At 41.8% G+C, this 15,478-nt stretch overlaps 1 protein-coding gene across 3 annotated transcripts in view; it reads right to left on the bottom strand.

The window, feature by feature from the left end:
• FBXL7 (F-box and leucine rich repeat protein 7) overlaps positions 1-15,478 on the bottom strand; it is a 408,940-nt gene that overhangs the window by 291,805 nt on the left and 101,657 nt on the right. For all 3 annotated transcript variants that reach the window (XR_014830807.1, XM_003133850.7, XM_085001736.1), the window contains exon 2: positions 4,063-4,152. Coding sequence is in view for 1 of the 3 variants with exons in the window: in XM_003133850.7 (XP_003133898.5) it covers positions 4,063-4,152 (90 nt within the window). In the remaining 2 variants the exon portion in view is untranslated. The remainder of the gene's footprint in view (positions 1-4,062; positions 4,153-15,478) is intronic.

Here is a 15,478-nt window from a genome sequence, read left to right as displayed (position 1 = left end):
CCCAACCCCCCACAGTGTCAGAAAATCAGGAACTTAAACCAGCACAAGAAATACAATGGGCTTAAAGGAAACCTATACCTTATCAGAAAGAAAGCATTGCAGGCTGCCAATTCCTTGAAAGGGGATGGCTTTAGAGTCACAAAATTAAGACTCATGAAACTTTTGCATGGCTTTGGACAGAACACTACCATCCAGTACAAAAAATACCATTCTCTTTTGGATTAAAAGCAAATTTTGGTTACTGTGAGGTGATGGATCACTAACCTTGCAGTAATCATCTTGCAGTAGACACATACATCAAATCTTCACATTGTACTCAATATTCTATGTTAATTTTACCCCAATAAACTGGCAAAAAATTAAAATTTTAAAAATGAAAAAAAAAATTGCATCACTATCTGACCCCACCATCCTCCATATCCGAGGGGAACAGCCTTATGACCCAAAGTAGATAAGCTGGAACTTGAGACAGAAAACAAAGACATAAGCCCTTAGCAGAGGCATTGACTTAGCATGAATAAATAGGACACCCCAGTCATTACGGTTGCGTGATAAAATACTTAAATTCTAAGCTGAGGTTAGAGACGATCCAAGAAAAGCTAAAAAAATCAATTGATAAAAAGGTCAAGAAATCTGTGGGTCTAGAATCTCTCACGTCTTCCAGAGCTTCATGGGAGAATATGTTTTTACCACAATAAGTCCATTCTGACAGGGCACCACATGCTGGGCCATGAAATCTGCTAATCTAGGGTTTTGTTATGGTGGCTTTGTTATGGTGGCTTTCAGGCCAGCACTGGCCCCAAGGCCAGAGCACATCAAGAGAACCTTTTAGCCAGCAGCCCTGCACATTGGACTGGCCAAGACTCATCCAGTCACCACTGTTCAGACCTCCTCTCAGAGTTGGAAGGCAGCATATTAAAGAAATAGTTTGTGATGGTTTATATACAAGTCTGAAGGTCAGGCAGCAGTTCCCCCAAACCTATTTTCCTGTGTCACATTCAATGAGGTTTAGTAAATTTACCGAGCTGTATAACCACCATCCATCCAATTTTAGAACATCGTCATCTCCCCAGTAAGATAACCTCATGCCTATTAACAGTTCCCACCATCAACCCGGGACCACTGTTCCCACCACCAGCCCCAGGTCAGTGCATGTTAGGTGTGCCCCTCCCTCCCCTCCATTCTCAGGCACACAGCTTACTGACAAGCATATGATGCATAGAGTTGGTACCCACACGTTTCCTAGGAAAAGATGGTGCCTGTGTCATCAGGTTATCCCATGGAGGCTGGACACAAATGCACACATGTGCACTCACACAGACACATACATGCCACCAGCCTAGGAACCAAAACAACACCTTTCATCCAGCTCATCAAGAAGAAGTCAATACTGCTCCAAAATGCTTCCAACCCATTATAGGAATGGCCATGGTTTTCAAAAGCTGCAAAAAAACTGAATATGATCCTTCACAGTAGACATCATGTTTAGAAATCAGTATCACTCAGACTCGTAAAGGAGGACCTTGCCTATGCTTCTTGGTGACGATGTAGGTGAATTCAGAGGTTGAAAATTCATTAAGAGGATCAAAGAACTGAAGACAAATAACTATAATCAAACAGCTTCCAGAAAGCCACGTATACCATTGACCCAACATCTTCTTAACATCAAAAGTAAGACACAGTTCTAGAAACCAGTGGAAAGAAAAAGTAGAGAGGCATTTTTAAATGTGTGCTTCTGCAGTGTGTGTAAAAATCAATGTCCGCATTCTGCTGTCTTTTCTCTCATCGGTGTGTTACAGACAGTGGGTTCCCAGGTGTTTTCTAAGTGATGACGTGCATATTGTCAGGTAAACCCACCCTGTGGAGGTCAGAGAATGTGACCGCCTAATGGCTCATCCTGAGAGGCGGACCTGGCCTCTGTCACCCGCGCACCGAGAAGATTGACATAGCTATTACGCTTCCTTCTTGAAAAACCAGACTGATAGCATGAGACGAATTTGCTGCCAACATCCATGAAACATATTTTAATGTAACTAATACCCACACCCAATTCCTTTTTTAACACTTTTCACTATCACGGATTAAAAAACAAGAGCACAAAAATAGATTCATGCAAATAAACAGCAAAATGGCACATTTTTAAGTTTTTCAGATAAGCCAAAAAATGGATAGCGTCTGCCCTAAGGATGAGGTTCTTCTGCTTAAGAGTTTGGGAAAAAAAAAAAAAAAATCCCATACCAGTTTAGCCCAGTTGCTGAAAATTGTTTCATATGAATATCTCATTTTCCCATTTTTTTCACCTGATATGCACTGCAATAAAAATGAATAAAACACTGGTTGGTCCTACACCAAAAGAAGATTCCTAGGAAAAAGGCGAAATAAAAATGAAAATTTTAAATCCCTATATTTTTGCAGCATAAAAAGCAAACATTTTTCAACAGAGCACATATATTTTTGTATTTTCTATTTTTGAAACAGAGAGAAAAATATTAAAAGAACTAAATCAGGATAGGAAACACTGAGAAATGCTTTCACATACTTTCAACTTTCTTTTTCACAGCCTCTAAATTAGGCAAATTACTGTGACCAGTGTGACTGTAAACTAATGATGGAAATTAGTAATAATCTTACAAAACACAGATTTTTTCATTACAGTGGATCATAAATCAATTAAATTGAAATGATTTCCACTCTGGCTCCTAAGAATCAAAGCAAAGGTCTCGAATCAGTTTACCCAGTCTGTACATTACATTAACTGAATTTCAAGAATGATCTAATTCCCACATTTGAATTAACAAGCAGAAAATGTACTTTGAGTTGCTAGCTAGTACTTGACTGCACTAATGCATACCCTCCAACCTGTTGGCCATCCAATGTTGGTTCAGTGTTGGTACAACAGCGCTAAGGCACACTAAGGCATTAAACACAAGGGAATACGATCAGTCATAAAAGCTATTTATCCATCAATCTAAGGATAATTAACACAAATAATGTATAATTCTTATTTGAAAGACACCAAGTCAAGGAAGGGCCAAAGAGATCTACACAACAGAGATAATAAACCTTTATCATTAATGCATAAACTGTAATGCAGATCAAAACAATCAAATAGCCCAGAGGACTGGCACCAGGCTGGAAGTATGCTTTCCCATATTATAAGCAGCAGAAATTAAGTTTCTGAAACAAGGACTGGAAATGTGTTCGCACAACACCGTACATGTTAGGAAAGTAGGCTCTAGACAGGGTTGTGAAAAAAAATCAACTGACACCTCACAGAGCCTTTCATTATGAACGGCATTAATGTCTTATATGGACCTCCATTCAACAATTGGTTTAGAAAGACCTTTTCTGGAGAAAAGAGGTCATTTAATTGTGCTTAACGTTAAAATAAAAGAAGCTGATTCCATAACTGGGTCAACTTTCTACTAAACAACTACCTCAGAAGCAATTATTTCACATTCAAACAAGTAAGTAATGACCAAAAAGCTATCTCAACTATTAGGAAGCAAATGAATTCCCAACACATGTTCTCCATATAGTCAGATTCTTCCTCAGGAATAACAATGCCACCAATCTTTGTCCTGACAAGCAAGCCTTTTCCCTTATTCTTTAAAGAATCAAATGAACCTCTTTTCCTACTCCAAAATATGGGGGGATTAGTTCAAGTTTCACGAATCACACGACTGTGACCTTCCAAATGTCAAAATCCTGAATTCCAAGCATTCCTATTTTGAAAGTTCTTGCAGCATCTTTTAACTGCAGCATGAGGATTTTACAATCAGAATGTTTTCCACACTGAAGAACAAGGCTTCCCAAAAGTCCGCCTGCTATATTTTCACAAAATAACAGCACCGGCCTTGAACCACACCCAAACAACTTCAGTCGACAATGAGAGCAATGCAACAAAAAGAAACCTGGGGAAACCTTGACCTTCTCATTTTTAAGACTCTCGTATTCTCCCACTCAGCAGAAGACAACTGAGACTCACACATTTTATGTGTCTTCCAAACACAGCCAGCCCTGTGAAGAGTGGGCAAGAGATAATGAAGTCCCGTTGCCTACCTTCGCTGGTAGCCACATTCTTCTGGGCTTGGGTTGGCGTGTGATCTGTACTTGAACTCACGTCGGATGAGATGCTTGAGCTGCCTTTGCCTAGAGAAAAGAACAAAGAGCAGCTTTTGAGTCTTGTCATTTCAGAACTGGACCACGGCCTCCACTCCATCCCATATATACCAAGCCAATCACTTGTTTCCAAGAAAGGAGCCATAATACCAAGAATGGGGTTTATTAGGTTTCTTGCCTTACACATTCAATATCTTCTGGGAAATACCTGACCCATGTCATAGTCCAACTAAAGCCCTGTTATAATATGGCTTGACTATATACTCAGACAATATTATAAAACATAGTCAGATATGATAACGTAATTTCATTTTGGCAAACATGTGAATAAGAAAATACATGTGGGAAACACGCCTACAATATTAGTTTTTTCCTTGCAACTATAAACTATAGATTTCAAATCTAAGAAGGAGGCATTATCCAGGGAGAATCTGGATATTATCTGCTAGCTCCAAATAGCTGTATTACCTTAAAAAAAAAATTCCTGTTTTAATGGGCTTTTCATTAAAACAAAGAAAAAAACCTACTTTGTGTTTCTAATGTGGTTCTTTTCAACTGGGGGTGCCTCTCTCCACAAGGGGACATATGGCAATGGCTGGTATCATTTCTTTCTTTTTTTTAATATTTTTTTATTTTCCCACTGTACAGCAAGGGGTCAGGTTATCCTTACATGTATACATTACAATTACACTTTTCCCCCACCCTTTCTTCTGTTGCGACATGAGTATCTAGACATAGTTCTCAATGCTACTCAGCAGGATCTCCTTGTAAATCTATTCTAAGTTGTGTCTGATAAGCCCAAGCTCCCAATCCCTCCCACTCCCTCCCCCTCCCATCAGGCAGCCACAAGTCTCTTCTCCAAGTCCATGATTTTCTTTTCCGAGGAGATGTTCATTTGTGCTGGATATTAGATTCCCGTTATAAGTGATATCATATGGTATTTGTCTTTGTCTTTCTGGCTCATTTCTAATTGTCAAAACTGAGGAAGGTGCTACTAGCATCTAGTGGGCAGAAGCCAGGGATGCTACAGGTCATCTTACAAGGCAGCACCCACAAGAGACAGTTATTGAGTCCAGAGCATCGCTTGTGCTGAGGTTGAGAAACTCTAGTCCAAGTAATCTAAGCTCCACTGACAGCTGAGTTTCCATCTTTCTTTCAATTTGAACGCACACATTAATATTGCTAATCATTCTCCCACTGTCACTCAAAAGTCGACAAATATGTTGTGAGCCACACGGGAAGTCCAAAAGTCGACAAATATGAATCACACTCACTGGATAGGGAAGGAAGAGCCAATGACCATGGTGGGCACAATTCTAAGATGATCCCCATGGTACCTGCTACAGATGGAATTTGTGTGTTCCCTAAAACTCATATGTTAAAACCTAATCCCCAGTGCAATGGTATTAGAAGGTGATTAGCCTTTTGGAGGGGATGATTAGGTCATGAGGGCAGAGACCTCATGAATGGGCTTAGTGCCCTTACTGCAAAGACCTCAGAGTGCTCCCTTGCCCCTTCCATCACGTGAAGACAAAGGAAAAGACAGCTCGTGATGAACCAGGAAGCAGGTCCTCACCAGACACCTTAATGTCAGACTTTTCAGCCACCGGAAATGTACGAATTACATTTCTGGGAGTTTCCATTGTGGCTCAGTGGTAGCAAACCTGACTAGTATCCATGAGGATGAGGGTTCGATCCCTGGCCTTGCTCAGTGGGTTAAGGCTCCGGCATTGCCATAAGCTGTGGTATAGGTCGCAGACACAGCTCGGATCTGGCATTGCTGTGGCTGTGATGCAGGCTGGTAGCTAGCCTGGGAACTTCCATGTGCCATGGGTGCAACCCTAAAAAGACAAAAAAAAAAAAAAAAAAAAAAAAAAGAATTAAATTTCTGTTGTCATAAGCCACCTCGTCTATGGTATTTTGTTGTAGCAGCCTGAACAGGCTAAGCCAATTCCCACATCCTTGGTGATCTGCTCCTCTTGAGTGTGGACAGAACTTGCAACTTATCACTAAGCAACAGGACATGACACTGGTGAGAAGATTCTGCAAATGTAATTCAATTTCCTATAGCATTAACGTTAATCAAAAGACTGATTATCCTGGGTGGGCCTGAGCTAAATACTAAAGTAAATGATTTTTAAAAGCACAGAGGAGAGAGACCCTTCCTGCTTAAAGAAGCAAACCACCATAAACTGTGGCTGCCATGAAATGAATTCTACCAACCCCACATGAGCATGGAAGAGAGGACCCTGATCTCAGATGAAAAAGCAGCCCTGGCCAATGCCCTGATTGCAGCTTTGCGAGATCTGGAACAAAAGATCCATCTAATCTAAGTCCAGAGTTCTGCCCCAAAGTAAACAGTGAAGTAATAGATGTATCTTTTTTTTTTTTTTGTCTTTTTGCCACTTCTTGGGCCACTCCCGCGGCACATGGAGGTTCCCAGGCCAGGGGTCCCATCAGAACTGCAGCCGCCAGCCTACACCACAGCCATAGCAATGCGAGATCCGAGCCACGTCTGTGATCTACACCACAGCTCACGGCAACGCCAGATCGTCAACCCACTGAGCGAGGGCAGGGATCGAACCCGCAACCTCATGGTTCCTAGTCGGATTCGCCAACCACTGCGCCACGACGGGAACTCCATAGGTGTATCTTGTGTTAAGCTGCTACTAAATTCATGGTAGGTAATCTGTCATGTGGCAATGGAAAACTAAAACAATGACCAACCAATTACGTCCCAAATGAACTCTTTTCATTCCACAAGTTATGATCTAAACTCTTACATGCAGCTGAGAAACACTATTTTCCAACAGTCGTCCCTGCACAGTAGTAATACCCTAGTGAGGTGGTGTGAGGTTAAAAAAGGACCAAGTAGGGATTTGCCACTGTGGTGCGGTGCGTTAAGAATCTGACTGCAGCAGCTAGGGTCACTGCAGAGGTGTGGGTTCGAATCCCAGCCCAGCAAAGTGGGTTAAAGGATCGGGCTTTGCCACAACTGCAGCACAGGCTGCAGCTGTGGCTTGGATTCCATCCCTAGCCTTGGAACTTCCCTATGCCATCAATGCAGTCACAAAAAGAAAAAAAAAATTACTTAACTTAAAAAATTAAAAAGGACAAAGTAGAAAAGCATCAATGGGCTTCACACAAAGGCTCTTCAGGATTTTGTTTACTAATGTTGACAGCAATAAAACAATCCAAGTTCATGGGCAGTATCACCTGAGCAGCAACAGCAAATGGTTGCTGTTTCTTCTCATCACTGTGCATTGCTCATAGTGACTTATGGCTCTGAAAGAATTCTGTTGCTCCCACCATCTCTGCTCACTTCACAGCCTCCTCCCTCAGAGTTAGCAGAGACAGTGCAGAAACTCTCCCTTAGTTTGTGGCAGGCTTCTTGTAGCCTGGCAGTGCCATTTATCTGTCATGGTTCATCTCTGGTGGGGGCTGACATAAAAACTGTAAGACTTTACACACACACCCCCAATCAACTTTTGTCCCTTTGGGCATGATGTCATCTCTGTAAAGAATGTATACCTTCTGATAAGTAACCTCCATAAAAAATGTATACCTTTCGATAAGTAAAATACTTTTGAATGTCTATTTATTTAATTTAATTTAATTATTTACTTATTTATTTATTTTCTTTTTAGGGCCACACCCACAGCATACGGAGGTTCCAAGGCCAGGAGTCGAATCAGAGCTGTAGCTGCCAGCCTACACCACAGCCACAGCAACACCAGATCTGAGCCACGTCTGTGACCTACACCGCAGCTCACGGCAATGCCGGATCCTTAACCCCCTTAACCCACTGAGCAAGGCCAGGGATTCAACCCACCACCTCGTAGTTCCTAGTCAGATTCGTTTCTGCTGCGCCACAAAGGGAACTCCAGAATGCCTGAATATTTAATGAATTAAATAATTAAGGAAAGAAAGATAACAGAGAGTTGGCTATAGTCCATTCTTGTCATAGTCTATGAAGTCGCTGCAAACAGTGAATTAACACGGAGTCATTGCTTTGCGGGGAGCACAGGATTAGGTAAATGCGAACCTCTGATCTCATTTTGGTGAACCCTTCAATGCCTAACCTTGTTTTATGTATGTTTTTAAAGACACTTTACTTAATATATATTGTTCATGCCTAGCACTGAACTCAAGGCCAACACCGTGACTTAAGCCTAAAGGAAGCCCATCTAACACATGTAAAGCCCATCACATCCCCCTTGCACTCAGGAACACCAGACAGGCCGCTCTTTGACACTACACTTGGGGGACACTTCAGATTGGGAAATCACCATAAAAAGAACAGAAAATGTGAAAAACATGGCACTAAATAGACTATAGCGGGGACACTTAATTGCAGCATGAGAGCTGAAACAAGAAGTCACCCTGCCCACCTGGCCATTCAAATTCTCCACCACTCTGTTCATGTCTAGTCTAAGATGACCACGAAAGCACTGTGAGTCTTCATCTGGGGTTACAAATAAATTTCAGTCAGTAGGCAAATCAGCAACTATGGACTCCACAAACAGTAAGGACTGACTACATTAGTTTTTACTACACTTAAGTGAATAGAGTGTTGGATCTAGACTCAGGAGGCTGGGGTTTCTAGCCTGGACTTGTCACTTTCTAGTATTGAGCAATTATTAAACCTCTCAACGCATTGTTTTTCTCTACTATAGACAGGGTAAGGTTAGAGTAAATAAAATAATACAGATATATCGCTTAGGAAAGTACATTTAGAAAAGTCAATCAATCTTAATGTAACGAGGTTCATATTTTGGATACCATTAATACATTCTTCTCTCCTGCCTTGCTTCTGGTCCCCAGGGAGCTCAAGTGGAGGGGAAAGGTGTGTGTGTCGGGGATGGGAAGAAAGGAGACTTATAGAGGAAATGTCACAGGAGCAACTTAGAAGGAAAAGAAAGTGATGTTTGGCCTCTAATAGTCAGAAGCAAATCTGCAGTATGACAGTGTTCTTATAAGTCCAAGCTATTGTCTACATTTCTTACCTCCTTTAGCAAATCAAAGGTCAGGCCTGTCACCTTAAACCCTGGAGTTTTACATAAGGGAAGTCCAGACCAGAGGGCAGTGGTGGGAAGATGGGACAGGCAGCCCAGCCTAGGGAAATACTGGAAAGGACTGGGCGGGGATGGGAGTACCTCCTTCACCTTTTGCAAATGTCATGGTGTCGTGGTGCCCAGGCTTTAGTGTCTGTATCAGTCAGGCTTCTCCAGAGAAATACAATTGGAGATATATATATGTATCTCCTATCAGGATAAACGTAAGGACCAGGGGAAATTATAGTATTGTTTCTATAAATATACATAGTATCATTCATATATGGATATATGTAGGACATTTATATATTTATATATCTATATACAAATACATATTAGATAGATTGAAAGAAAGAAAGACAGAAGGATCAGAATCACAAAAAGAGATTGAAAAGAACTGGCTCACAGAATAGCTGGAGCTGACAAGCTGGAAATCTGTAGGGTAGACAGTAGGATGGAAACTCAGGCAGTTAATGCCGCAGCCTCGAGGCAGAATTCTTTCTTTTCCACTAAAGCTCACATTTCGCTTGTAAGGTCTTCAAGAGACTGGATTGAAGTCCCGTCATCCAATCAAGAGTCATCAAAGGTAGTCTCCATACAGTCAATCACATCTACAAAACACCTTCATAGCAACAGCTAGATTAGTGCCTGATTACATCGGTGGGTACTGCAGCCTGGCCACTCTGACACATACAGTTGCCCATCACAGTATTAGAACCACATGAGTTTACAATCCATATCCACCACTTCCATGCACCATGCCCGGAAGAAAATCTCTTAAACCCTCTAAGCCTCATTGCCTTCTCCATAAAATAGGAATAAAAACAAACAAAAAATTCCATCTATTTCCTCTAGTACCCCCACCTTTCAGGGCAGGAGAGGTTGCTCTGAACTATGGCTTATAAAGCTTCAGTCACATCCAGTCTGGTGAGGTCCATGCATGATTGTTTAACACTGACCCGTTTATCACCATTCAATTTGTATTGGAAAACAAGAAATGAAATTTAAAACATTAATTATTATTTTACTATATATTACATATACATATAAATTAAATTACATATGCCTTATATATGCAGTAAAAATCCTTCGAACATAAACAAGGTTGGCCATTCTGCTCTCTATCCAACGGCTACATGAAAGTTTGTTTATTTGACCAATGGCCAAAACCCCCATTAGGGGTTGTTGGCATATCCAAACTGTGCCTGTTGGATTCGGTAAAGTAAAATTTTGCTCTTTATTGAATTTCCTCCCATGTGGGGGAAAGGCCCACATGAGAGCAATTGAACAATTAGGTACCAAGTATAAAAACATCAAAGCAAGTGAAGACTAATAATGCACTGAGGTTGGTAAGAGTTGCCTATAACAGGTGAATAAAGACACATACAGTTCTGAACCATAGTATGGATAAATTAGGTGGTGGGTGGATCATTTCGGTCACTTGAGGCACACCGTTAATCCAGGAATATTAGCAAAAGAATGTGACTCCCATCGGGAATTCCTTCAAGCTTTTTGTTAGAAGGTGCCAGATTTTCCCAATGTCTTAAGAGAAAGTGAATGTTCATTAAATGGGACCACCTAAGAATGGGATTTTAGGTCTCCTTTAAAAAATTCCCATATATAAAACCGCAACACTGGAGTTTTCATTGTGGTTCAGGGGGTTGAGAACCCGACTTGTATCCATGAAGATGTGAACTGGGTCCCTGGCCTCCCTGAGTTAAGAATCTGGCATTGCCACAAGCTGCAGCATAGGTTACAGATGCAACTCGGATCCCGCATTGCTGTGACTGGGGCATAGACCTCAGCTGCACTCCAATTCGACCCCTGGCCTGGGAATGTCCATACGCCACCGGTACAGCCCTAAAAGAAAAAAAAAAAAAAAAAAAAAAAGCTGCAACACTAAGCTTTTTCTCTCTTCTCATCTCCTGTGCCCCGGCTGATTTTGCAAATGCAGATATTTAAAACACAACAGTCAGACATTCCATTGTTACTCATTGATAACATAAGGAAGGTAAAAGGAAATAGAAAAGATCAATCAATACATAACAAAAAATGAATCAGTGGGGTTCTATGATTTCTAACATTCTTAAGCATCCCAAGAAATCACGGGCAAAATTGATTCCCTTTATCAATTCCAGATTATATGCACTGAATTCATTCCTGTGGATTTCAGCTGCAGACTTCTGATATGAAATCCACAAAGGACCATGTGAACCCATGTGGGGGCCTGAGCCCCTTATTTCCTGTTTCTATCAAGTACCCTGTTTCCAAGCAGCTCTTGTATACCATGAGAGCCTGATTTAATATTAAATGTCCACACCAAAGGAAAGAGAATTTTTTTTCTTTATCTCAGAAATAGATCAAGGGAGCAGTGGGTCATGTTTGTGTGTTGAATTCAATGTTATTTTCCTGATTGTTATCTTGAGATGGTTTCTTATCTTCTTTGATCCACAGTTCAAATGTCTGTATATACAGAATAATAATATTAGTTATCTCAAAGAATGATTTGGCTTAATCTCTGGCCCAGGTGCATATGAGTTTCTGGAAAGAAACTGAACACATATTGTGAAAGCGTATTAGCTCTTTCAGGCCAACGGGATTTAATAGATGAGTTCTCTGGAGTTGGACATGCTGAAGTAGAGAGAAATGAGGAATCAAATCCTGAGCCACTACTTTACTGTATTGTGAGTGAAAAATTGTGGCTGGTGTCCTTTGCTTTGCTCCTCCTCCTTTTGTTCTCTCCTGAAGGTTGGCAATGCAGTCTAAGGAGGACAAGATGAAGAAAGGAAAGAAAATTGAGAATACGCAGTCATGTTTTGTTTTCCTTTCAAACCATTTAATGTCTTAATAGGAACTTTCTTTCCTGCAGTTTCGCAAAGCTCCTAATAAGTGACCTCATGGCCACTGAGCAGGACACAGAGGCTCTAGCTGGCGGGTGGTCCAGGGCAGAGACAGGGAATGAGACAAGTTAACTGAGCATCTACCTCACCCTGCCCATGTGCTTTGCCATTCCTCTAAGAGGCTGCCCTTCTCACAATTTTATGTTCAGCCCAAGAAAAGCCAAGGACACTTTTCGTCATTTGCCTCATTGCTGAGTGACACAAGATATGGTTCAGGGTGCTGCTTCTTTATCATTACTTTAAAAATATATATAGGGAGTTCCCGTCGTGGTGCAGTGGTTAACGAATCTGACTGGGAACCATGAGGTTGCAGGTTCGATCCCTGGCCTTGCTCAGTGGGTTAAGGATCCGGCATTGCCATGAGCTGTGGTGTAGGTCACAGACGCGGCTCGGATCCTGCGTTGCTGTGACTCTGGCGTAGGCTGGCAGCTCCAGCTCCGATTGGACCCCTAGCCCAGGAACCTCCATATGCCGTGGGAGCAGCCCTAGAAAAAAGCAAAAAGACCAAAAAAAAAAAATATATATATATATATAACATACAATTTGTCATTTTCACTAGTTTTACTTGTACAATACAGTGGCATCCATTATATTCACATGGCTGTGCAACCATTACTACTGTTTACAAAATGTTTTCATCACCTGACACAGAAATTCTGTACCATTATGCAATGACTCCCCATTCCTCCCTCCCCTAGCCCCTGTTAACCTCTCATCTACTGTCTGTCTCTATGAATTAACTTAGTCTATATATTTCATAGAAGTGGAATCTTCATCTCTTTGTGTCTCGCTTTCTTCACTTACCATGTTTTCAAGGTTTCACTAGGCTGCAGCCATAACCGTACTGCATTCCTTTTTACAGCCAAATAATATTCCATTGTGTGTACACACAACATTTGAGGGCATATTGATGGGCACTTGGGGTGTTTCCACCTTGTGACTACTGTGAATAATGCTGCATGACAGGGTGCTGGCTTTGGTACTTGTGGTTTCTAACTTTGAAACTTCTAGTGTTTGTTGTTTCCAGCTGAAATCAGATCCTGAGAGCTGCGGCAGGAGCAGGCCAACAAAGTACACAGAGTTCTTCCAGGAGAGGAACAGGGTCAACCCCACTGCTGAGTCGGCAGCTCCTCCAGAGCCATTTACTTAAAATCCTGCTGCAGCTTCCAGCCACATCATAGATGCTAACAGAACAGCACGGGGCTTTGGGATCCAAACACACACCTGCTGCAAAGCTCGGCTCTTCAGAAACCTGCGGGGATTTGACTGGAGTGAGACAGCCAGGGGATGCCTGGGGATGACCCCTTTCACCTCTGCATAAGGACAGTCCCCAGTCTCTCTAAGAAAAGCAAGATCTTCGGCCGCAAGGCAGGAGGGGGGTGTCCCTACTCCAATACTGCACGAGAAAAACTTTGGTGTGAAAAAGAAGCCCAGGCTTAACCGCACACAGGATCTTGCAGGTATCAAGTCACTTACGTGGTGTTAGCTTAGAAGCCAAAGCTAAAGAAAGAAAGAAGTAAATAGAAATGCTTTAAGTCCATCCAGAATCATTCCACATCCTACTAGTGTCATTCTCTTTACCTTGGTGAAGAAAGACTGCATTTTTCGACTAAAATCTCAATTAAAGCCAGTCTTTTCTGCCTTTGTGCTAGAGGCCATGATGACTAAAAAGAAAAAGAAGGAAGGCACGTGATTCTGACATAGTCCTCTTAAAACAAATCTATGGAAGGTGTCAGGTGGCTGCCAGTGTGACTAAAGCATGAGATGTCACCCCAGATGGCACAGAGCCTGCCACCCACTGCTTAGACCCAAATCTTGGCTTTGCTTCTAATTAGCCAGTTGAGTTGAAGGAAGTTTCCTTAGTTTCTGAGAACCTCAGTTTCCCCAACTGTGAAATGGAGTAGAAACAGCTATGAGAATAAAATGAGGTCAATTGCTCATAAGACATATACATAGAACAGCTACTTCATAGATGCTAGCCATTATTAACCATCCTCCCTGTTTTTATTCTTAATCAATAATTCCATTTAATTCAACTGCTAACTCTATTGCCTGTGAAGGATTATGATCAGCACTAGAAAAAACAAAGACACAGTCTATGAGTGGGGAGGTAAACCATAGACACAGGAATAGAACTAAACATAAATGCAGTATGTTTAAAACATCAAACAGAATCATTAAGCGATATTACCAAATGCTATTTGACTCACAAAATTTCATTGCTCTTTAGTGTGACTGCTTTTTCTATATAATGATGTTTAAAATATGTAGGTTGATTGCAAACAATCTGGTCTGTCTTCTTTGTCATGGTCTGTGCATGTGGGTCAGAAAAAGAATTTTCCAGCATGCCAGGTGAAGGGAAAGGAGAGCTTATAGACCTAAGAGACACTACGAGTGTAGCGGGCAGTCTTCCTGATCATCAAGGCAAGTCAACTCTGAGCATGTGCTCGTGTTTGTTTTTATAGTCCAGCAAGAGGAGAGGTCTCAGGATACACTAGCTGACCTGCTGATTGGCTGGGGAAAGAGGGCTTTTGGTTGGCTGGGGGCATATAAGGCCCCTATAGGAGCAGGGTGAGAGGTGGGCCATATAACCTTTCCTAGTAGGGGGCAGGAAGGAGTAGGCCAGGTTGCTCAAGGTGCAGGAAGGGCATTACAATGAGACCAGTGGGGCAATGATAAGGGTCCGGTAATTTGGTAATTCTTGTCTTGGCCAGAGGCTTTGAGTTCTATCTCCTTGGAGAGGTCCTGAAGTCCCACATTGTCCAAAGGACCCTTGACTTCATGAGGGTCGATCTTCTAAAACCAGTTTTGTTCACTGCTTTACCCTCCAAAGCAAGCACTGTGCTTGGCACATTATGGGCACGCAGTACATATGTGTTGAGAGAGCTGGCATAAGAGTGAAGGACCAAATGAGTGGGTAAACTAGAAATTTATTCCTGATGAAATAACTTTGATCCTGTGATGTTTCTTAATAAGCACTACCCCTTCCTTTTGGGAACTTCTTTAAAAATCTGTTAACCCCCAAAGAGAATCTTTACGTAATGGCCATGTCTTGAGGGTACAAAACAGAACTTATAAAATTCAGACAGATTCCCAGTAGTGACTACTACATTGTACTCTGTATTAGCTTCTAAGTACTGCTGTAAAAAATTACCACTAATTTAGATGGCCTAAAATAAGAGAAATTTCTTGTCTCACAGTCTTGGAAGCTAGAAGTCTCAAATTAAGGTGCTGGCAGGGCCATGCCCCCCCCACCCCGCCCCAGAATTCTAGAGAAAATCTATCCCTTGCCTCTGTCCCAGCAGCTGGCAGTTGCCTGCAATCTTTGGCATTCTTTGGTTTGGGGCAGCATGCCTACCACCTCTGCTGGTGGTCACATGACCGTCTGCCTTCTGTGTGCCT

Source organism: Sus scrofa, chromosome 16 (genome assembly GCF_054392235.1).
Source record: "Sus scrofa isolate SSC_HxYL_T2T_F1_AM1 chromosome 16, Sscrofa_HxYL_maternal_Yorkshire_Landrace_v2.0, whole genome shotgun sequence".
NCBI lineage: Eukaryota > Metazoa > Chordata > Mammalia > Artiodactyla > Suidae > Sus > Sus scrofa.
The sequence above is the reverse complement of the archived record's forward strand: the minus strand, read 5'-3'. Positions and strand labels throughout refer to the sequence as shown.